We start from the raw sequence: 24,705 nt of genomic DNA, 5'->3' as shown, positions 1-24,705 counted from the left end.
TTTGTTAGTTTTGACTTTATCTGAGCCCTTTGTTCAGCAACTTCTTTAGTTCAAATCGCTGTAAAATGAACAAACCCAGAGCTGAGTTTTAGTAAAATAAATAATTTACCCTGTGTATTTTCATTAGTTTTATAATTTAATGAACTGTCCAGAAAGAAATTTTCCTGGTTTCGTTGTCCTCCACTCTCATCTTCCGGCCTGCCTGTCTCAGTTTCAGGTTCAATTACCTGTTTTTAGGCACACGACTGACTGAAAGGACGGGGCTGCACTAGTTCATGTTGACGTGCCTGTCTTGGGTCCATACTGTGACGAACCGTTTGTAAACAGAGTGGAGTAGCAATGCTCTCAAATTTATTGCAAACCATCTCAGGGCTTAATTGCTCTCAGTGTGAGAGACTGAGTGAAAGGTTCTCAGATCACCTCAAATTTTATGACCCATCCCAGCTAAGCCACCAAACGCAGTCACTATTGCTGATGCACCTCATTCCATTGCATTGCTCCTGGAAAAACTAACCCACTTTTTTCCCCCGATTTATTGCTTTCGAGAAACAAACAGAACCCACACCAGCCCTGAACTCCTGGCATGCTAACTCTTGAACTTGAAATATACATTTTTTTCTCCTCATCATGATTAATCAGACCTTCAACCTTTGTTTCCTTCTCAATTTTTTTCGTGTGTACATATGTTCATTTGCGCAGTTTCAATAAAATATTTCAGTTGTTTTTATGTTTCTGCATTACATGTTCCGACACCATGTATTTGTTTTACCGCACATATTTTTAGTGCTTTGCACCAGAAAGATCCTTCCTGCAAGAAAATCAGCACTCACTGCCCAGCCAGGACCAGCACTTGAAATTTTTGATTCTTTTCCTTCAATTATTTTTGGTCCCATCCTTTCTCACTGATCCTCACCACCTCTTTTCAGCCTGGATACTAAAATTCCCATCCTCTTCCCCCTTCTATATTGGCCTCCCACACGCAGACCCAAGGTTTCCCACCGGCGCTCACAGACACTGTTGCCTGGCGGCCGGGACCAGGTCGTCCAGGCAGTCCCTGAAACCTTGGCTGGCACACCATGCAGTCCGGCCTCGCCTTCCTGTTCTCTTCGATTTCATCTGGTTCAGCTGGTCACCAGAGCCTGCTGGGCGCCTCTGGTTGCACTGTGAGATCACACTATTCAACAAGTTCATCTCACTGGATGGCTGCACGGTCATGTGTCACGGGCAGTTCTCTGCCTCTGTTCCTGTTCTCCTGATCTCCCGCGGCAGCCTTTTTGCCCCTTGATCTCATTTCACCTCTCTCAATTTTCCATTGTCTATAATTTTTAGATAGCCGAGTTCATTGTACCACATTTTCGTATTCATCTCTGCTGAAAGTTTAGCTTGCCATTAGTCAAGGCTGCTTGTTCTTCAGAAACTTCCTGTTCTTGCTCATTCTGATAGTATTCAGCTGCCTGAGTTTTATTCCATTCTGACTGGAGGTGAAATCACTTGCATGACTGAAGATACGAACATTTCAGGTGCTCACCAAGACTGCTGCACCTCTGTTTATTCTCTGCATCCCATTTTTTTAATAGGTCTTCCCGCAGACCCATTGAGTTCTTCAGCTTCTGATATAAGCCTCTATCTGCTGCTTCCCAATCTATTGGTTGTCGCTGTTCAACAACAGTTGTTCATGAAGCTTCTTGTTTTATGAGCATCTCATTGCTCCATTGCCGATCCAGAGTTAGGTCATTGTTTTTCGTTTTCAAGCCTTAGTGTGCCCATGTGTTCACTCTTCCTTCTTCTGATCACCCTGCTTGCAGTCAGATTTAGCTCAGCTGTCTGCTCGGCTCAGCCCCGAAAAAGAACCAAAAAAAGATTTGCATTCTTCACATGCTGACTCAGAAGCCCATTCTGATGAGCCTTTGGCACCTTGCAACCAGTGCCCAGGTGCGCTGCATCTTCACTCCTGTCCATTGCCTGAGTCTCAACCTCTGTGCTCACACACGCAGTTTTATTGCTCGTACTGCTTGAGTTCAGATATGAGCCCCCCGAAGTCTCTTTTATTGCTGGGAGTTTTATCCTGGGTTTCAGAATTGTTCTGTTCAATTTTGTAAATGGCCTTTGCGATATCCCACATGTGCATGAGTATCTTCATTTCGAGGTTCCTTTCACTTTCTTTCATGAAGTTCTGGTCATCTCGTTATCGTCACTTTTTATTGCCTAGACTATTATGAAGGGTGTCCTTCCTGGTTCTCTTCATCTGAGTCATATCGTCTTTCCGATCTGTCAGCCCAGAACCCAGTCCCACTGCTCACACCAGCTCTGTCCACCAAACTGCCTGATCTGCCTTTTTGTTAGATCGTTTCATTCTTGATTTGTCCAGGAAATTGTCCTTTGACTTCCATCCTGACTCTCCTGCAGTCCTTCCCAGTCTGGCTCTCCTGCTCACCTGATTACGATCGTCTTCAGGAGTCTGTTTTACGACTGATATGTCACCTTGTCCATGTCCACTTTCCTGACTTCCCAGCCGTTTCTTCTTTTCAAGTGGGGTTTCGCCTCCCATGTCATCTCACACATCCCAGTTCTCCATCCTGTCCGCAGGCTTCTCCAGCCTTCTTTTCACACCATCCTGGTCCTTGAGTCTCACCTCTTCCACCTGTCCTCACCAGTCCCAGACTCTCGGTACGTCTTCCCGCCACTGCCCTCTTCATCTCGCACAGATGCTCAGGTTCTCGCCTCTCGGTTTCATGTTCAGGTCAGCCTGTGTCCTTTCGCCGCTTACTCATTTTACTCCTATTAACTGGTTTGATCAGCCTGATTTTTCAGACGCAGGATTCCTCTCATAGGCTTCACTCTGTATTTGCCATCCGCCTATGTCTTTCTGAGTTCAGCATCATGACTTTTAAATTTTTCTGGTGTTTCAGCCTGATGCCAGCTGTTCCACCACTCAGGTTTGCTGTTTCAGATCAAAGTCTGTCTGGCTTGTCCACTGGCCTGCCTTTTCCTGTGGCCTCAGTGTTTTGTCTGGAGTCAGAAATGGGCAGAGTGTCTTTCCAGTTCAAGTCATGTTTGAGTTTGACTCTGTATTTGCGAAGCACTGTTCGGTCCTCATCTGGTTGTTCTGTTAGTTTTAAATTTTGTCCATCTGTTGATTCTTCACTCACACACAAATCAAAACCTTCTTGACCAGTCCACATGCTGAACATCCTTCAGCCAGTCACTCCTACTTTCCTTCATGTTGTTCTTCGTCTTCTTCAGCAAATCTTCCACGTTTTCCCATCAATCACTGCCTGATCCTCCTGTCCTTCTCAAAATCTCACATTTCTTCTGAAAACAATACCAGATTTTTGCCCTGTAATTTCACATCAATCCTTTGTTGGTCGTCACCGAGGTTTCAGGTTAGCTTTATATGATGAAGTTCATAAACAAACAGCCTTAATTCTTTATAAATAGAATCACAGCTTCTCTGTTTTAGTGATTGTTCATTCTGTTTTATTTCTGAATGTCAGTATTGCTTCAGATATATTTTTGTCACAGGAAAATGGAAAACAGCCCCTTGGAAGTACAGGATCTTTTGAGTTATAATTGGAGAAATGCCTATTTAAAGCCAACTTTCAAAACCAAGAAAGATTAAAATGAAACATGTATCAAAGGGTTCGGACCACAAAACTAGCTGATGAATCCATACAGTTCTAGACCAGTTTTAAAAAGGTCAGAAGTTGAACTTCAGAACTTATTACAAAAGTAAAACAGAATGAACTTAATCGAAAGACCTCATCTCGACACTTTTATCCTTATAAACATAAATGTGTGAAGACAAAGACAAAAAAAATATGTGGAAAGAGACTTTTATGGTTTAGTTTATAAAGGTTTTTTAAGGCAAACATTTGGACATATAGAAGCAGGTGGAAACAAAATCTCCTTTGACTGTACAGCTACAAACAACCAAACAAGAAAACATTTTTTATAGTAAGGGAAGCTTGACCAACAACACGTAAAGCTTAAAGGATTAATGTAAAAATTATACAAAAGAACTAAAAATACACATCTGAGAAAGTTTTCAAAGATGAAATCTGGAGGTTGGTGAGATCCTCAAAAAGTATTATCATTCTTGAACAATGATTAAAACCTGTTAAAACAACCTTTGATCAAGCCATATCCCAGAAAAATGAGTAGAACCAAAAACTGAGAGGCAATAAATTACTAGAAATTCTTCATAAAAAAACTAGTATATAGCCACTATAGAAATAACTATGGAAAAGTTTAGTAATTAGCATCCTATTGTTGGTATTGTTTACCTTCAAAAGATTCCAAAGAAAGCACCATGACTCAAATTTGGCTTTCTCCAGACTTTCTCCATGTTGATGAGCTGAGAACAGTGTTCATGCCCACTGACATGGGCACCACAGTGAATAACTTCATGGTTCCATGAAACTGCTTCTGTCATTATTTGTTCAAACAAATACACATTGTTTAAATAAATGTGTGTGTGAAAGAAAATGAAATGTGTGGTAAGTGGTGTGTGTGAACATAATGTGTGGGTAATTTATGCAATAAAAAGTCTGCATGCATCATGGCTCAAAAATATTAAGTGTCATATGAAGAGAAGCCATTCTTCTATAAGTAGGGTCCTGAGAAATACTGAGAAGATAATGGAGGACAAAGCACTATCTTGCTGACTGTATTATCTATATTTAATGGGAAATTTTCTTCAGAAGTTTTAATGTATATGCCGTAATGCAACACTGAAGTGGAATAGGAATAAGAAGATTTCAACAAATAAAAGAATATTCTGCAACATTTTTTCCAAATCCAAAGGAGGTAATGAAACATAGTCTGCCTTTGATACACAAATCACCAGAACACTGTCTCAAGATGACCCTGTGAGTGCACAGGGACACAGAAGCTGGCATAAATCATTTAAAAATCAAATTGGACTGCAGATCTTCCCGGCTGTCAGCCAATTCCCAGGGAGTGAACAGGCAGTCCCAACATATGGTTTTTTGTGTCTGGTTACCTATAACTGGTTTTGAGGTTCATCTGTGCAAGAGAGTGTGAGTTTGTGGTACTGGAGTGCAGAATTAACTTATTTTAATTATATTTACCAAAAGTGCTTTATACCCACGGAAATTCGCCCGCTTTTATATTGGTGAAAGAAGGACAAGACTGTCACACCTGGTCAGGTATTAAACATTTAGCATTCAAGACAAGACCCCAACATACCAACTTATAAAATACAAACATCCCTGGCCCAAGAGGCAAAATTATTCGCTCAGAAGTCAATTTTTATAACTGAATTCAACAGTTGTAAGATGTTTTAATTGATAACAAAATTTAATTTCCCTTTTTAAAACTAACCAGAACCGAAGGATCTGAAGGGACCAGATAAACAGTTCCCTGCACCCAAATCTGGGAGGGAGAGCTAAACCTTCAGAGAGGCAGACACGTGCCTGGGAAAGCCAGAAGAGACTACACTCTGCCCACATTTCTTGATTCCAGATGAAAACACCTGAGGCCATCTGAACCTCTGTATACGGAGGCCTGAAAAGGCAGGGCAGTCCTTCCCAAGTTGCTGCCCTCACAGAAGAGCCCAACACAACCCACAGAAATAACTTGAGCCCTGTAGCAGAGGTAAGACCAACTTTCTGCTCCAGGTGCCTGGTGGACTGAGAATACAGGCCCAGGAACAGCTGAAGACCTGTAGACAGGAAAGAATACACTTAAAGCAGAACACTCTGTCCCCATAACTGGCTGAAAGAAAACAGAGAACACAGGTCCAAGCACTCCTGACACAGGCTTATAGGACAGTCTAGCCACCGTCAGAAATAGCAAAGTAACACTAGAGATAACCTGAGGTGAGGAGGCAAGCACAGAACACAAGCAAACAGAAACCAAGACTACATGGCATCATCGGAGCCCACCTCCCACCAAAACAAAACATGGAATATCCAAACACACCAGAAAAGCAAGATCTAGTTTAAAATCATATTTGATCATGATGCTGGAGGACTCAAAGAAAGACATAAAGAACTCCCTTAGAGAAACGGATGAAAACATAAACACACAAGAAGCCTATAGAGAGGAATCACAAAAAAATCCCTGGAAAGAATTCCAGGAAAACACAATCAAAACAGCTGAAGGAATTAAAATGGAAATAGAAGCAATAAAGAAAGAACAAATGGAAACAACCCTGGATATAGAAAACCAAAGGAAGAGACAAGGAGCCGTAGATACAAGTTTTACCAACAGAATACAAGAGATAAAATAGAGAATCTCAAAATCAGAAGATTCCATAGAAATCATTAACTCAACTGTCAAAGATAATGTAAAGCAGAAAAAGCTACTGGTCCAAAACATACAGGAAATCCAAGACTCAATGAGAAGATCAAACCTAAGGATAATAGGTATAGAAGAGAGTGAAGACTCCCAGCTCAAAGGACCAGTAAATATCTTCAACAAAATCATAGAAGAAAACTTCCCTAACCTAAAAAAGAGATACCCATAGGCATACAAGAAGCCTACAGAACTCCAAATAGATTGGACCAGAAAAGAAAACCTCCTGTCACATAATAGTAAAACACCAAACGACAAAATAAAGAAAGAATATTAAAAGCAGTAAGGGAAAAAGGTCAAGTAACATATAAAGGCAGACCTATCAGAATCACACCAGACTTTTCGCCAGAAACTATGAAGCCAGAAGATCCTGGATGATATCATACAGACCCTAAGAGAAACACAAATGCCAGCCCAGGTTACTGTACAAACAAATTAACATAGATGGAGAAACCAAGATATTCCATGACAAAAACCAAATTTACACAATATCTTTCTAGAACCAGCACTACAAAGGATAATAAAATGGTAAAGCCCAACATAAGGAGGCAAGCTATACCCAAGAAGAGGAAAGAAACTAATCGTCTTGGCAACAAACAAAGAGAAGAAAAGCACAAAATACAACCTCACATCCAACATGAATATAACAGGAAGCAACAATCACTATTCCTTAATATCTCTCAACATCATGGCCTCAACTCCCAACAAAAAGACATAGATTAACAAACTGATACACAACGAGGACCCCTGCATTCTGCTGCCTACAGGAAACACACCTCAGAGACAAAGACAGACACTACTCAGAGTGAAAGGCTGGAAAACAACTTTCCAAGCAAATGGTCGAAGAAGCAAGCTGAGTAGCCATTCTAATATCAAATAAAATCAATTTTCAACTAAAAGTCATCAAAAAAGATAAGGATGGATACTTTATATTCATCAAAGGAAAATCCACCAAGATGAACTCTCAATCCTAAATATCTATGCCCCAAATACAAGGGCATATACATATGTAAAAGAAACCTTACTAAAGCTCAAAACACACATTGCACCTCACACAATAATAGTAGGAGACTTCAACACCGCACTCTCATCAATGGACAGATCATGGAAACAGAAATTAAACAGAGACATAGACAGACCAAGAGAAGTCATGAGCCAAACGGACTTAATAGATATTTATAGAACATTCTATCCTAAAACAAAAGGATATACCTTTCTCAGCTCCTCATGGTACTTTCTCCAAAATTGACCATATAATTGGTCAAAAAACGGCCCCAACAGGTACAGAAAGATAGAAATAATCCCATGCATATCGGACCACCATGGCCTAAAGCTGGTCTTCAATAACAATAAGGGAAGAATGCCCACATATACGTGGAAATTGAACAATGCTCTACTCAATGATAACTTGGTCAAGGAAGAAATAAAGAAAGAAATTAAAACTTTTAGAATTTAATGAAAATGAAGGTACAACATACCCAAACTTATGGGACACAATGAAAGCTGTGCTAAGAGGAAACTCATAGCTTTGAGTGCCTGCAGAAAGAAACAGGAAAGAGCATATGTCAGCAGCTTGACAGCACACCTAAAAGCTCTAGAACAAAAAGAAGCAAATACACCCAGGAGGAGTAGAAGGCAGGAAATAATCAAACTCAGAGCTGAAATCAACCAAGTAGAAACAAAAAGAACCATAGAAAGAATCAACAGAACCAAAAGTTGGTTCTTTGAGAAAATCAACAAGATAGATAAACCCTTAGCCAGACTAACGAGAGGACACAGAGAGTGTGTCCAAATTAACAAAATCAGAAATGAAAAGGGAGACATAACTACAGATACAGAGGAAATTCAAAAAATCACCAGATCTTACTATAAAAGCCTATATTCAACAAAACTTGAAAATCTGCAGGAAATGGACAATTTCCTAGACAGATACCAGGTACCGAAGTTAAATCAGGAACAGATAAACCAGTTAAACAACCCCATAACTCCTAAGGAAATAGAAGCAGTCATTAAAGGTCTCCCAACCAAAAAGAGCCCAGGTCCAGACGGGTTTAGTGCAGAATTCTATCAGACCTTCATAGAAGACCTCATACCAATATTATCCAAACTATTCCACAAAATTGAAACAGATGGAGCACTGCCGAACTCCTTCTATGAAGCCACAATTACTCTTATACCTAAACCACACAAAGACCCAACAAAGAAAGAGAACTTCAGACCAATTTCCCTTATGAACATCGACGCAAAAATACTCAACAAAATTCTGGCAAACTGAATCCAAGAGCACATCAAAACAATCATCCACCATGATCAAGTAGGCTTCATCCCAGGCATGCAGGGATGGTTTAATATACGGAAAACCATCAACGTGATCCATTATATAAACAAACTGAAAGAACAAAACCACATGATCATTTCATTAGATGCTGAGAAAGCATTTGACAAAATTCAACTCCCCCTTCATGATAAAAGTCCTGAAAGAATAGGAATTCAAGGCCCATACCTGGACATAGTAAAAGCCACATACAGCACACCAGTGGCTAACATTAAACTAAATGGAGAGAAACTTGAAGCAATCCCACTAAAATCAGGGACTAGACAAGGCTGCCCACTCTCTCCCTACTTATTCAATATAGTTTTTGAAGTTCTAGCCAGAGCAATCAGACAACAAAAGGAGGTCAAGGATACAGATCGAAAAGAAGAAGTCAAATATCACTATTTGCAGATGATATGATAGTATATTTATGATCCCAAAAGTTCCACCAGAGAACTACTAAAGCTGATAACAACTTCAGCAGTGGCTAGTATAAAATTAACTCAAATAAATCAGTAGCCTTCCCTCTACACAAAAGAGAAACAACATCGAGAAAGAAATTAGGGAAAGGACAATCTTCATAATAGACCCAAATAATATAAAACTCGCAAGACTTTAACCAAGCAAGTAGACCAATAAGAACTTCAAGACACTGAAGAAAGAAATTGAAGAAGACCTCAGAAGATGGAAAAGATCTCCCATGCTCATGGATTGGCAGGATTAATATAGTAAAAAAATGGCCATTTACCAAAAGGATCTACAGATTCAATGCAATCCCATCAAAATACCAATCCAATTCTTCTTAAAGAGTTAGGAGAACAATTTGCAAATTCATCTGAATAATTAAAAACCCAGGATAGCTTAAACTATCCTCAACAATAAAAAGGACTTAGGGGGAATCACTATCCCTGAACTCAAGCAGTATTACAGAGCAATAGTGATAAAAAACTGCATGGTATTGGTACAGAGACAGACAGATAGACCAATGGAACAGAATTGAAGACCCAGAAATGAACCCACACACCTATGGTCACTTGATTTTTGACAAAGGAGCCAAAACCATCCAATGGAAAAAAGATAGCATTTTCAGCAAATGGTGCTGGTTCAACTGGAGGTCAACATGTAGAAGAATGCAGATCGATCCATGCTTATCACCCTGTACAAAGCTTAAGTCCAAGTGGATCAAGGACCTCCACATCAAACCAGACACACTCAAACTAATAGAAGAAAAACTAGGGAAGCATCTGGAACACATGGGCACTGGAAAAAATTTCCTGAACAAAACACCAATGGCTTATGCTCTAAGATCAAGAATCGAGAAATGGATCTCACAAAACTGCAAAGTTTTAAGGGCAAAGGACACTGTGGTTAGAACAAAAAGGCAAGCAACAGATTGGGAAAAGCTCTTTACCAATCCTACAACAGATAGAGGGCTTATATCCAAAATATACAAAGATCTCAAGTAGTTAGACCAAAGGGAGACAAATTACCATATTAAAAAATGGGGTTCAGAGGTAAACAAAGAATTCACAGCTGAGGAATGCCGAATGGCTGAGAAACACCTAAAGAAATGTTCAACATCTTTAGTCATAAGGGAAATGCAAATCAAAACAACCCTGAGATTTCACCTCACACCAGTGAGAATGGCTAAGATCAAAAACTCAGGTGACAACAGATGCTGGTGAGGATATCGAGAAAAAGGAAAACTCCTCCATTGTTGGTGGGATTGCAGACTGGTACAACCATTCTGAAATCAGTCTGGAGGTTCTCAGAAAATTGACATTGAACTGCCTGAGGATCCAGCTTATAATTTCTTGGGTATATACCCAAAAGATGCCCCAACATATAAAAAAGACACGTGCTCCACTATGTTCATCGCAGCCTTATTTATAATAGCCAGAAGCTGGAAAGAACCCAGATGCCCTTCAACAGAGGAATGGATACAGAAAATGTGGTACATCTACACAATGGAATATTACTCAGCTATCAAAAACAACGACTTTATGAAATTTGTAGGCAAATGGTTGGAACTGGAAAATATCATCCTGAGTGAGCTAACCCAATCACAGAAAGACACATGGTATGCACTCATTGATAAGTGGATATTAGCCCCAAATGCTTGAATTACCCTAGATGCCATAACACAAATGAAACTAAAGACGGAAGCAAATGGAATGCTTCACCCTTCTTAAAAGGGGAAACAAGAATACCCTTTGGGAGGAGATAGGGAGGCAAAGTTTAGAACAGAGGCAGAAGGAACACCATTCAGAGCCTGCCCACATGTGGCTCCATGCATATACAGCCATCCAATTAGACAAGATGGATGAAGCAAAGAAGTGCAGACTGACAGGAGCCAGATGTAGATCTCCTGAGAGACACAGCCAGAATACAGCAAATACAGAGGCAATGCCAGCAGCAAAACCACTGAACTGAGAATAGGACCCCTGCTGAAGGAATCAGAGAAAGAACTGAAGAGCTTAAGGGGCTTCCGAGACCCATATGAACAATAAATGCCAACCAACCAGAGTTTCCAGGACTAAGCCTACCACCCAAAGACTATATGATGGACTGACCCTGGGCTCCAAACCTCATAGGTAGCAATGAATATCCTAGTAAGAGCACCAGGAAGGGGAAGCCTGGGTCCTGCTAAGACTAGAACTTCCCCAGTGAATGTGATTGTTTGGGGAGAGCGTACGGGGGCAGGATGGGAGGGAAAACAATATAGAAGGGGAGGAAGAGGGGATAGGGTTTGGGGATGTTGTCCAGGAAACCGGGAAAGAGAATAAGAATTGAAATGTAAATAAGAAATAACCAAGTTAATAAATATGGAGGAAAAAAAAAGTCAAATACCATCAAAGCAAGCAATCTAATCAATAAATGAGCAAATAGAATGACTCTGAAACTGAGTGGCCAATAAATATATGGAAAATAAAAAAAAGTATATTTAATAAGAATATATTAATCATTTTGTAGTATAATAAGTCATCACTGTCTTAGCAAATGTTGAGAATTAATATAATATTGATGGCTGTATCACACTAAGGTCATATTTATCTTTAATAAGTATTTTATTATTTGTATACTCATATAATTTTGACAAGCCTATTTATTACTATGTTTACTTAATATCAGTAGAGTTCTTCAGTGAAGAAAACATCAAGAATAAAAAAGAAAGTGCTGGAGAGATGGCTCAAATGTTAAAAGCACTGGCTGTTCTTCCAGAGGTCTTGAGTTCACATGGTCCTTACAACCATCTACAATAAGATCTGGTGCCCTCTTATGGCCTGAAGCCATACATGCAGGCAGAACACCTATATAATAAATCTTAAAAACATTAAAAAAATTTTAAAAAAGGACCAAAAGAAGAAAAGAGTGGGGAGAAGAGGAGAGAAAGAAATATACTTAAGGATGTTGACATTTTCAGTGCGTCAAGGCTGACAATCTGAGTTTAATCAATATTATACACATGGTAGAATTAAAGAATCAAACCAGTGCAAGTTTTCCGCTGAGTTCTACATGTAATATGGCATGTACACATTGTCCCAAAATAAGTTTAAAAAATGTAATTGGGGGAAAAATTAAGTACTTACTTAATCATTTCAAAAAGCTTTGGATCTGAGACTTTGATATTTCGTGCCATATTCCATGAAAGATGAACCATGGGTACTACTGACTTGATACTTTGCAATTTGTTCCATTCATATCGTTCAACTGCTAATTTATACTGGAAGGCTAGGAAGACAATAGTTGTTATAAAGTAACAAAATTGAACAAAATGTATGAGAATCCTATTATATCAGTTTTAAGTCCACCAATTCTGAAAAGTCTAAATGCACTAATAGATTATGTTTAACTATAACAGATTACTGACTTGTAATGAGCAATCCCTATTCTAAAGACCTTATGCTATGATATTTTTACATTTTGTTGTTTCATCATTTCAAATTATGATTACTTTTAGTCCACAATATTGTAGACGGTGAACTGAGGTCTAGCAATATAAAACATATGAAACATATAAAACATATTCTTCTGGTGCTGAAGAATTATTTACTGATTTTAAACATACTAAAGGCTTCCTGGAAACATGAAGTAAGAATTCTAAAGAATAGGGGAGACAGTTTAGTGGTTAAGATCTTTTGTTTTTCTTGCAGAAGGATCAAAGCTTCAATTCCCAGCACCCACATGGCAGCTCCCAACTTTCTGGATCTCCAATCCCAGGAAATCCAAAACCCTCTTCTAATATCTGTAGGTACAAAAAACACACTAAAAATATATGCAAGCAAAACTCTTAAATACATAAAATAATGTCAGACATATATGCAAGCAAAACTCATAAGCATTAACTAAATCTTTAAAAATTTAAACATCTTTAAATTCTGGATAACTAAAACAAAATATTTTAGTAGTCTTCACAGAACCTACTGAAACCAAAGCACAGAACTTTATACACCAAATGGGCATATGTACTAGTGCACACAGAAAAAAAATTAAAAAACACAATCTCTAAGGAAAAATCTTCTGTAATATAAAAAAATCTACATTGGTGTGCTACTTTAAATACCTGTGAGTGGACCAACATTCCAGGTGATGTTGTTACACCACCCAATAGCCTGAACCCAGTGAACAGTGCCTGCATTTATCCAGACCAAATCTCCAGGTCTTTGAATAAACCTATAAACAGGAACATTTGCTTCATAAAGATCTTCAAGGTTCGGCCACCAAGAACTCATCAGGAAATTCAAATTATTTCTAGGAGGAAGGAAGAATACAAATAAGTATTTAAGAACCCAGAGTAAAAACAAACAAACAAACAAACAAACAAACAAAATATAAATCGCAAATTTAAAGAGTTAAAGCATACATTTAGTTCAGATTCTTCTGGTGCTGAAGGTCTGATTGAAGGTCAAAAGAGCCAGTAAGTTAAAAATGCTATATTTACTTCACTAAAATATTGAACTGTGAAACAATGGAAAAGCTGCATTTCTTTTTCAAAGTGAAGACATCAGAACTGAAAAAGTACAATATTTCATCCAAACTACAAATGATTACTGACTTAAGTAAAGTTTCAAACATCATATTCAACACTAACAGACTCACAAGAAATGTTTAAAATGTGAATATCATCATCAAAGCTCTCCCCTCAAGATTCAGGGAGATGTTCAGAAAGTGGAGTTACAAAGATTGTAAGAGCAAAGGGGATGAAAGAATCAAAGAAACAGTATCTTCCATACATAACAGGCCTGAAAGTTGTATGAACATAAAGATACTATAGCAACAGGCATAGGGCCTGAAAAGATCCATGCCAGACTGGATCTCAGGGCTGAGAGGGCAAGTAGAAATGAGTACTATTCAAAAACACAAAACAAATCCAATGGTATTTTGGTGGGTTCTGCTTTGTTTTCTTTGTTTTGGCTTTTTTTTTTTTTCCCCCCTTGACTACCTTGGTCTTTTGTCTGTTCTGATTTTCATTTTAGTGTTTTCATGGAGTTGTCTGTTTTTCAGAAAAAAGCATAATAAAATCAGGGGGGAGAAAAAATGCATAAAAAATCCTATTCAACTAAAAGTTAGCTTCAAATTACACTTATATATTGATCTGTGACTTACATCAATTAGTAATATATAAATTCTTGAGTAGAATCACAAATGCAACTATGAGAACAAGAATCACAACGGAAGATATAAGAACCAGAACCTACACAGAGAAACCTTGTAAATTAGATACTTCCCCTATATCTATTATAAATTATTATTAGAAAATAAAAGACCATATATAGAATGTGTATTTCTATGGGGTTTAGGGGATTCATTGACTTAAATGAAATTGGAGTAAACTATCCAATATACATAAATAGCAATATACCTACACAACTACTGGGGTCACTACTAAGTTACAAAGATAATTTGAAAATATTATTCTTTTTAGTTTTCTTTTTTATTGGTTATTTTGTTTATTTACATTTCAAATCCTTTCCTAGTTTCTCCTCTGCAAATTCCCTATCCCATTCCCCCTGCTCCTGCTTCTATGAGGGTGTTCAATCACCCACGCATTCACTCTCCATCTCTGTGCCCTGGCATGCCCCTACACTGGGTCATTGAGACACAAGACCAAGGGCCTCTCCTCCTATTGATACCAGATAATGCCATCCTCTGCTACATACGCAGATGGAGCCATTTGTCCCTTCATGTGTACTCATTAGTCTGTGGCTTACTTCCTGGGAGCAATGGTGGGCTCTGGTCGGTTGGTATTGTTGTTCTTCCTCTGGGGTTGCAAACCCCTTCAGCTCCTTCAGTCTTTTCTCTATCTCCACCACTGGGGTTCAATCCAATAGTTAGCTGGAACCCTCCTCATCTGTGTCAGGAGGGCTCTGGCACAGCCTCTCAGGAGACACCCATAGCTGACTCCAGTCAGCAAGCACTTCTTGGCATCAACAATAGTGACTGCGTTTGGTGGCTGCTTTGGGATAGATCCTCAGGTGGGGCAGTCCCTGGGAGACCTTTCCTTCAGTCTCTGCTCCACACTTTGTCCCTGTATTTCCTTTTGAAAGGAGCAATTCTAGGTTAAATTTTTGAGATGGTTGGGTGGCCCCATCCCTGAATCGGTGATGGTGAGTAACCTCTGCATATGATCTCAACAAGTTCTATCTCCTCTTTGCTTTAGTTTTTTGAAACAAGGTTTCTCTGTGTGGCGATCCTGTAACTCACTCTGTAGACCTCAAACCCCCAGAGATCTGCCTGCATCTGTATATGAGTTATAGTATATTAAAGATGTGCATCACCATTGGCCAGCTGAAAATACTATTATGTTTTCCATTGCAATATAAAATTTGAGAAACACTCTATCTGGAATCCACTAGGCCACTCTGAACTTGGACTCAAGAAAGCATTTGCATTTTCCTTCTTGTTCTCAATTACGATTTCTCCACTCTGACACCAAGCCCTATAACAACCTGTTTGCAATGTCCTCTCATCCCACAGTACCTCCATTACCCATGGACCCCAAGAACCTCAGAGCACATCCAGCTTTTCCTTCCCTTTATCCCTTTGAACTATATATAGTGCAACCCCATTCCTTTCAGTCAGTCATTGATACCAAAAAATATTTTCTACCCAAGAAGCCCTAGGACTATACCAGGACTCAAAGTACATTATACTATCCTTAGTATTCTCCATTACATATGTCTCCATTCTCACTTTCAGTCTAGTAACAAGTAACAGGTGCCTCTCATCCCTATTCACCTCTATTCAATGAAATTCAAACTCTAGGTTCAGGCCAAGAGTTCAGGTTCTCCCTTTCATCTCTGTCTCTCCAGATAATTATTTGCCTTCCTGTAATCTGCCTTAAATATTCAACATTCTCAGTCATCAGGGAAATGTGAAACAAAATTACTTTGAAATTTCACCATCTCACCAGTTAGAATGGTCAAGATCTATAAAAGAAGTAACAGCTCATGTAGGCAAGAATATGGAATAAGGGAAACACTCATGTACTGATGGTGGGAGCACAAACTTGCAGCCACTTTGAAAAATTTGGTGGTTCTTCAGAAAAAATGGAAACCACTTACTGAAAGATCCAGCTAAACCATACTTAAGTAGTCTACAAGGACACCTGTTCATAACAGCCAGAAATTGGAAACAAGCTAGATGTCTGTCAACAGAGGAATGGGTAGAGAAAATTTACTCTACTTGCTACCAGAAGAGAAAGATAATATACCAATGGAGCTAAACTACTCAACCTATACAATTGTGACCTGCTAGCAAGATATGATGTGGTACTAAAAAAAAAAAAAAAAGTGAAAATAATACAAAAATTTTCAACCAAGCACTATCAGGTTGAAATTAAGAGCCTGTTTAGTTGAAATGCAATAAGATGGGATGAAACTTACTCCCAGTAATGTTCAATAGCCAAGATCCTGACACTAGAGAACCCATAGACTCAGGGAAATCCAAATATTACTCTTGTCTAAGCAACACAGCAATAAAATGACTAAACAACATTCTGTGATTCTCATAGATCATTATCTCACTTAGATATCGTCACAGAAGCTTCCACCTGAAGTAGATGAAAACAAATGTAAAGAACCATACATGAGCAATAGAATAAGAGACCTTGAAACTCAGTACTAAATACGATGTCTCTGTCAAATCTCTCCTCTAAGGAAGAACCCTGCCCAAGAGCAGGTATAAATATTTTAAGAGCCAGAGGGGATGAGGGACACCAAGGCAACAAGACTTTCTAAATATTGCTGCACCATAGAAACAGGCACTATGGTTACATGCATATAGCCTGCAGAGTTCTAAGTCAGTTAGAGTCCCAATGCTGAGAGGGAAGGGAGGTAGAAGCTCCATTCTAAACACATTTGATAACTGCCTTCAAAGAAAAGGTTTTATTTTATTTTATTTATTTTATTTTTAATCACCCTCCTACAAGTTACCCCTCATCCATATGACTATAAGTAATCCAGTAAATAAGTAACCCCAGCACACTCTGACTTACTTGTACAAGGCAAAAAAGTGCCTGTTTACACAGAGAAACACTGGAGAAGCCAGGAAAATAGCTTATCTCTTCAATGGAGTGAGGAGTGTAGCTGCTCTTTGCTGAATGCCAGGAATGATGTACTTTTAAAACCTGTCTGATGATTCTACCCATATTTCTTCAATTTATGTTTTTTTCCTATTTCAGATTCTTCTTTACCTTTAATCTTTTACACCATAAATGCATTCTTATAAGTGATGTCACCTGAGCTTTAGAACACACTAAGATTATATGACTTCTATAAAATCTTGGAGCCAAGACAATCCCCTACCACAGGTTTTATGTCAAGCTCCCTAGATATAAAATCTCCAGCACTATCTCTGAGTAAACAGCACTTGTAAAAGAAGCCAAAGGTACTCTGCAAACAATCTCAAGGTAAACATGCCCTAAATTGTTGTGTACTTGGGAATAAGTTAATTTTTATCTGAATACTTTTTTCCTAAATTGTGCTAAGGTAAAATAAAATGATCTGGACCAGACTATAGAAGTCTTGATCCTGCACTGGTTACATAAAATCAAGCTGAGCTGAGTTTTCTTTTTGCCTTTTCATGGATTGTTTTCCCCTTCCTGCTGTGTAGCCTGTACTTATACTTATCACCATACTTATCAAGCTTGACTTCTATAGAATCATTTCTTTAGTCTGTCATTAATACCCTATATGGGGTGAAAAGTTGTTGGTTCCATAGAAGTTATACAAACTCATAATGGAAAATACAGGAGTAAAAATTGATATTTTCACTAAGAAACTCAGCTCTAGGTTTGTTTTTGTTTTGTTTTTTTAACTTTATCTTGCAGCAGTTTGGACCTATCTTAACAGAACTTTACTTCTGAAACCTACTTTTCACAGAAGTCATTCAGAACACCCCAATAATCTTCAGGTACAACAAACCATTCACAATCACCTGGACCAATATTTATGTTAACAGAACAGAAGTTGTTATTTTCTTGGTGACCTGAAAAGAAAAGGGAATAGTTAAAGTCATAAACAGACTGTAATTTTAGTGCTGGGATTACAGGCAGCTGCCATAATGCTTGTCAGCTTTTTACATGAGTTTTAGGCTTCTAAAGTCAGATCTTCAAACTTGTAAAAGTGCTTAATAACCTGAGTTTCATGGTGTGTGTGTGTGTGTGTGTGTGTGTGTGTGTGTGTGTGTGTGTGTGTGTGTGTGTGTGGCGGGGTTTGGGGTGGGAGGGGCGTACACGCTCGTGCACACACTTGTGCACACGCTTGCATGCCCACATGCCACATGTATGATTTTATCTATCTACCCAAGAAGCAAATCACTGACTTATCAATGGAGAGGATATATTACTCTTAATATTCAATGTACAGATGGGATTCCAAATCTATTACCATCAGGTAGTCATGTGACTCCACTTTGCTACAGAAACCTTGTGACTTTAAAAGTATTTCCTAAAAGGGCCACTAAAATATTAAAAAGATATAAAACTATCTCAAATAGAACTGCAGTCATACAAACTTGAAAATAATTGTTAAAGTAAAATATGTAGAAAGAGAAGTTGATAGTGTTTGATCTTTGAACATACTCACACGAAGAAATCAATGAACAAATATATTTGTAAAACATAGTCAATCAAGAGTGAGAGTGTACATGCCTGTCATCCCAGCACTTTGGAAGCAGAAGCAGAAATTTAAGACCAACTCCCATTAATGAGTTTCCAAACATACAGGGCTATGAATCCCTTTCATATAATTCATTCCCTCTCAAGTACAAAAGACCCATTTTTCACACTTTGTCAGTATATAACTTTAATTAGACTACCTTCTAAACTGTATTCTGTAGTAGAGAAAGTTTTTTTATATTTGAAAGTCAATGTGTGCAACCACAGTCCGTACCAAATGAACTACATTTAACTTTGAACAATAAAAAATAAGTACAACATAATGAAACTGAAATAGAAAAATAAAGTAAAAAATAGCTCGTTTACCATCAGTGAACATGCTTATAAATTCATATCTGTATTTGGCAACATTACTCCATGCCAAAAAACATTTTGAAAGATCCAATATGACATTGAATTGAGAGACTGCTCCGGAGTTAAAGGCACTGGTTGCTCTTCCAGAGAATCCAGGTTTCATTTTCCTGTAATTCTCTCTCCACAGTTCCTGATACCCTCTTCTGGAATGCAAGATCACTTTACACTTTCATAGATATTTATCTGGGAAAAATACTCACATTATTAAAAAAAAAAAAGCCAATAAAAAAAGTCTGAAAAATAATACATTGTACTTGGCATAGGAAAAAAAGAATTTAAAACACTTTGGAAAAAAAAGTACTCTATCCTTTATTATTAGAGTCATTACACAAATTTCAAAGATAACAAAGAACCTAAAATATCTGTTTTTAAAAATTATGGATAAATGGTAAGAAATTAGCTCTGTCTCTTACAAATGTCATTAACTTCTTTCAACTAAACAAGATGTTTGGTCATTTCAATCACCTGGTATCCTACTCCCTGGAACTTTCATACAAAGTTGAACTGAATTCATTCCCAGTATGGTATAGCCAACATGACTGAGAAGATTCCCTGCTGATACAACACGTACAAAAGCAGGAAGCTTAGTCAGCTCATGTAACTGCAACTTCCACCTGCAATAAATAACAGGTTTACAGTGAAAACTTCTGTGTAATGAAAATTACCTTGTTCTTAAAAAAATCTTATAGTTACTAGGGAAAAGTCAATACATAAACAGTAGTAGTAGTAATGAGTTTTCTAAAGACAAAAATATCCAACATTAAAGGTCAGTGAAAGAATAAAATGTATAACCTACCAAAAAAAAATAAAAAAGTTACTTTCTATTTTTAAATGTTGACACCTTAACTCTTAGGTCTTTTTTAGTAAGAAGAAAAAACTATACTAATAACCTGTAAAAATAATTAAAAAATGATACAGTTTTAAATCAAAGTACTGGACATGGAAAGGAACAGGAAAATACACAATTGCAATACAGAAACCCCCTTTGTTTCCATTCATACGAATAGTACTAGACTTACTTTTTGTTATCAGACAGGTCAATGTTAATACCACATTTTATGGTTTTAAAAGGTACTTTCTGTCTCCTTCTGGAACTAGGAGAAAAAAAAAAGGTGAAGGCATGACTTTGAGAAAAGAAAACTACATGAATACCATCAGTTACTTACATATCTGAACATGTTGATTCATTATCTGAATAGTCTTTAACTTGTGTTTTTCTCTCATTTTCTTCCTATTCATTAAAGAAAACATTCAGTTACTACAGTATTACAAGTTCCTACTGGAAAAGAAAAAAATTATGAAAAAACTAGCAAATTGTTATGGGAAAATTAAAGTAATGAAAAAAAAATCTAGTAGCCAATTTTCACATTAAAAAGTACAAGCACATTTCCCTGTGGGTTCTGATAGGTGATTCTGATACTTCTCAAAAATACCTCTCCCCCAAAAAGCAGGCAAATTTAGAAAAATTTAAAATGAGGCTATGTATCAGTATTTATTATAAATGTCAGTAAAGCAGAAAAGATGTTTACAATCACCTACCTTTAGCTGTATACAGAAAGCAAAGTTAAGAACTTCTATTTATTATTATTGTTTGTTGTTATTCTGTATATGAATCTCACTAACAAAGTTAAGATTATAGGCACCTTTTCAAGCTTTAACTTTTTGACACAATAAATTCCAAAGAAAAAATAAAGTTCTAGACTTTATTTATTTATTTATTTATTTATTTATTCTAAAGTATAGAAACTAAATACTTCATGTAATATATATCATTTCTTTGATGTGAATAATATCATATTATAGAAATGTACATACAGAACAAAAGTATATCATACATAAGACAATATAAAAGGAATAACAAAAATGTAAGAATTACAACTTATAAAATTCTTAAAAGAAAACACAGTATATCTATACGAGCATGTATTCTATATCTATTTTGTTATGAATACTGATAAAAAGAATTACCTATTCTGGGCTATGATATAACAAATGACATAAAAGATTTAAAAAGGAGATGCTAGTGCATGTTTTTAGTCCTAGCATATTAAAAGGCACAGGCAAAGTGATTTCTTTAAGTTCAAGGATAGTTTGGTGTAGGCCAGCAAACCAAGGATAATGAGACCCTGGCCTTTAAAACAAACAAAGCAAAACAACAAAAAAAGAACAAACAACGAATAAATCCTCCAAATCCCAATAGGCTGGCAAGATAGCTTAACCAATGTGGGAGTCTAAGCCTGACCACCTAAATTCAATCACTTGGACCTATATGGAAGAAGGAGACAACTATTCTCACAATTGTATTCAGACTGCACATACATGTGTCTACAGCTACTCTTTCTCTCCCTCCCCCATAGTAAAAATATATAAATCAGTACTTTTGTGCTTCAAAAGCTTTCATACCCCAAAGAAGTTACTCAAGAAGGAAGAAAACAGGAAATAAAAAAGGTTTGAACATCAAGAACTGGTAAATAAACAGTAAATATCCTAATTAAAACACAAACAGAATTTCTGTATACATTTCATAAAAGATGCTTCACAAATAGGCAATATGTTTAAAAATACTTAATAACAGCTAGAGAAAATGCTTAAGGAAACATAGTTTTATAAGCCCTTAGGTAATTAAACTGCAAAGAATAGATAACAAGTAGCAGAAAGACATGAGAAATCAGACTCTAGTAAATGAAGTATCACAAATGTTAAACCAGGCAACCATAACTACAAATAACACAATAACTCCTTACAAAACCTACCAATCACATTATACACTGTTGAAGAAAAATAAAATGTATACTCACAGAAATAGCTGTGTTGAGGCCTGCTCCTTTTAACATAACTTTAGCCATTTTGTATTCAGCACTATTTTGCTCATAAGGTAAAATTAAGTTCAAGTTCTCAGAATCTACATCTCAGAAACAATTATCTATAGCTGACACTTAAAGAATTTTATTAATAAGCAAAAAACCTGAATCACTTGTATTGTTATCTCAATTTACTGAGTACCCTAAAAGTCCTCTGTCTGTTACCTGTCTACCACTCTTTTTATCATATTCAGTATCAATCAGCTTAAAGGTTACCACTTCACTGTTTGCCTTCGAACGTTTGAACCTGTTATTTTATGTAAAATCCCTGCCTGAGGACAGATGTACCACAATTTGGCTTTTCCTTCTTATGATTCTCGACGTCTAGTATTATGGTGTGTTCAATAAACTATTATTGCTTAACTGTGATTGGTGTACACACGGTTTGTGTGTTGAAGACTGTCAGACCTTATTAACCTGGATTGGGCTAGTCCTAACAGTATGAGTAGGAAATGGAAACTACAGATAGATTCAAATGGTAATTTACATAACAAATGAAAACTGTTAACAAAAGACTGAGTTGTTATAGTAGTTCAGCAGAAAAAGAAACTTTTTGCTAAGCTTGACAATCCCACCTCAGTTCCCCAGGCTTATTTGTAGAAGGAATCAATTCCTGTAAACTGTCCTCTGGTCAAAGCATAGATGGTATGCAAATGCGTAGGCATGCATGCTGCTTACATGTGCAGATGTATGTGAGCATTTAAATACACATAAATAAAGTACTGACAAATACTTTAAATCTCAAGAAGCAGCATTACTAAAATGTTATGTTTATTTTAACTTATATGAAAACAAATGATTCTGTAGGTTTAGTATACAGAAACAATTACACCATAATTGTATTAACAGTGTAAGCTTCAAGATAATATAAAATAATATTAAAATATAATAATATAACAATACTGAAATTGGATGTATACTTTTGTCAGAAAAAATTAATAAACTCTTTACACACAGTTCGAAGCATAGAATGCAGACCATGCTAAGTAAGATCTCTGTCAAAATAACTTCACTTCTAGCCCTGGTTTCTGAAACTGATGGCAATTGCTCAACCATGAACATTGAAAAAAAAAAAAATCAAACACAGAACTGGATGCATTAAATTCTCATACTGAGCTCAAGGGATATTAAATGCCTGAGTTACACGCTTAGGAAGAACAAACATTATGAGAGAAAAGTATATATACTTGTATATAGTACTAATATTTCCCAAATAAATAAAGGAATTCTATGTGGACTGAGTATGGCAAAAATACCTCTGGCAGGCACAGCCCTCCTTCCCTATTCCCTGTACCTAACTAAAAACCATTAGATCTCATTCATTAAACTAGCTATCAAGATCTTATCCAGCCACTTCCTACTCCTGAGGCTGATAACTAAGGTTTAGCTACCAAAGTATTGAAGTCCAGCAATCAAAAGCTCCCTTTGACTCGCCTAATTAATATGTTCTGTTAAAATTAAATACCTCATCCTAACATAGGGTTTCCCTTTTTAGTTTTATACACTGCCATTTGCCTATGGCTATGTTTGTCTCCTCTTTCCCCAGAGGCAGACCTTTATCCCTTTTCTCATTTCCCCTTGCCCTCCCTCTATCACACCTGTATTTTAGTCTATTATCCCCTTCCCTTTCTCTCTGGGCAAATAAATATCCTTGGTCTTAACTTTAAACAAGTGAAAATGACTATATACTTTCTTTCCAAATTTATAAGACCTGTTGTATCTAAAGATATCAGAAAATATTAGACATTATAAGATAACTATTATCTAGAATCTCATAAAACATAAAATATCAGTGAGTTGAAACAATTCATGAGAATCAATTAAATCTGATACCACTTAAGGAGTAGTTATCAAAAAGTTCTATAGAAGCTTCTGGACCCCACCTACATCTGCGGCAGTCTTGAATTAGCAAACCACCACCCACTCCAAAGCTCTGCTTGCTTTGACAGGCTAGTTGTAACCAAACACACAGGTGATACACCCCATCCCCACCCCAATCCTGTTCCCTCAGTGAAGCTAGCAAAATTAGCAGCCGTGGATTCTGCCTCCCACTATTAGAACTCCACCTTCCTTCCCATATGAACCTATACCTGTAGTTAGCACAAGAAGCCAGCTCTAACCCTGTAACAATTCTGTCTGCTTCCCAGGACGCCTGCTTAAACCTGAGACACATACCTGCCTCCTGAGAGACTTGCTCCTACAAAGGTCACGACACCAGTCAACTCAGGTACAACAAGATGGCAAAAGACAAGCACAAGAACATAATAAACAGAAGCCAATAAAATATGGCACCATCAGAATTCAGCTCTCCTACTACAGCAAGCGCAGAATATCTTAACACACATAAAAAATAAGATTCTGACATTAAATGCCATCTCATGAAGATGACACAGGCCTTTAAGGAGAATACAAATATATAAAGAAAACACAAATAGATAGAAGCCCTTAAAGATGAAATAAATGAATCCCTTAAACAAATCAAGAAAATACAATCAAACAGGCAAAGTAAATGAATACAACTGCTCAAGTTGTAAAAACAGAAATAGAAAAAAGAAAACATAAATGGAGGAAACCCTGGGGATGGAACATCCAGGAAAGAGAACAGAAACTACACACACAAGTAACACCAACAGCATACAAGAGTTAGAAGAGAAAATCTCAGACACAGAAGATACCAT

At 37.2% G+C, this 24,705-nt stretch overlaps 1 protein-coding gene across 1 annotated transcript in view; it reads right to left on the bottom strand.

Annotated features, from left to right (window-relative positions):
• Nucleotides 1–12,125: 12,125 nt before the first annotated feature.
• Nucleotides 12,126–24,705, bottom strand: part of LOC116889632 (histone demethylase UTY-like) — a 22,414-nt gene continuing 9,834 nt past the window's right edge. The window contains exons 2-7 of the mRNA XM_032890545.1: nucleotides 20,333–20,397; nucleotides 20,186–20,260; nucleotides 19,632–19,780; nucleotides 18,007–18,121; nucleotides 13,197–13,384; nucleotides 12,126–12,364 (exon numbers count right to left, since the gene is read on the bottom strand). Coding sequence (XP_032746436.1) covers nucleotides 12,219–12,364; nucleotides 13,197–13,384; nucleotides 18,007–18,121; nucleotides 19,632–19,780; nucleotides 20,186–20,260; nucleotides 20,333–20,397 — 738 coding nt within the window. The 3' untranslated portion in view covers nucleotides 12,126–12,218. The remainder of the gene's footprint in view (nucleotides 12,365–13,196; nucleotides 13,385–18,006; nucleotides 18,122–19,631; nucleotides 19,781–20,185; nucleotides 20,261–20,332; nucleotides 20,398–24,705) is intronic.

This window comes from Rattus rattus, chromosome Y (genome assembly GCF_011064425.1).
Source record: "Rattus rattus isolate New Zealand chromosome Y, Rrattus_CSIRO_v1, whole genome shotgun sequence".
In the NCBI taxonomy this organism is placed as follows: Eukaryota; Metazoa; Chordata; class Mammalia; order Rodentia; family Muridae; genus Rattus; species Rattus rattus.
This window is presented reverse-complemented; position numbering and strand designations above follow the sequence as displayed.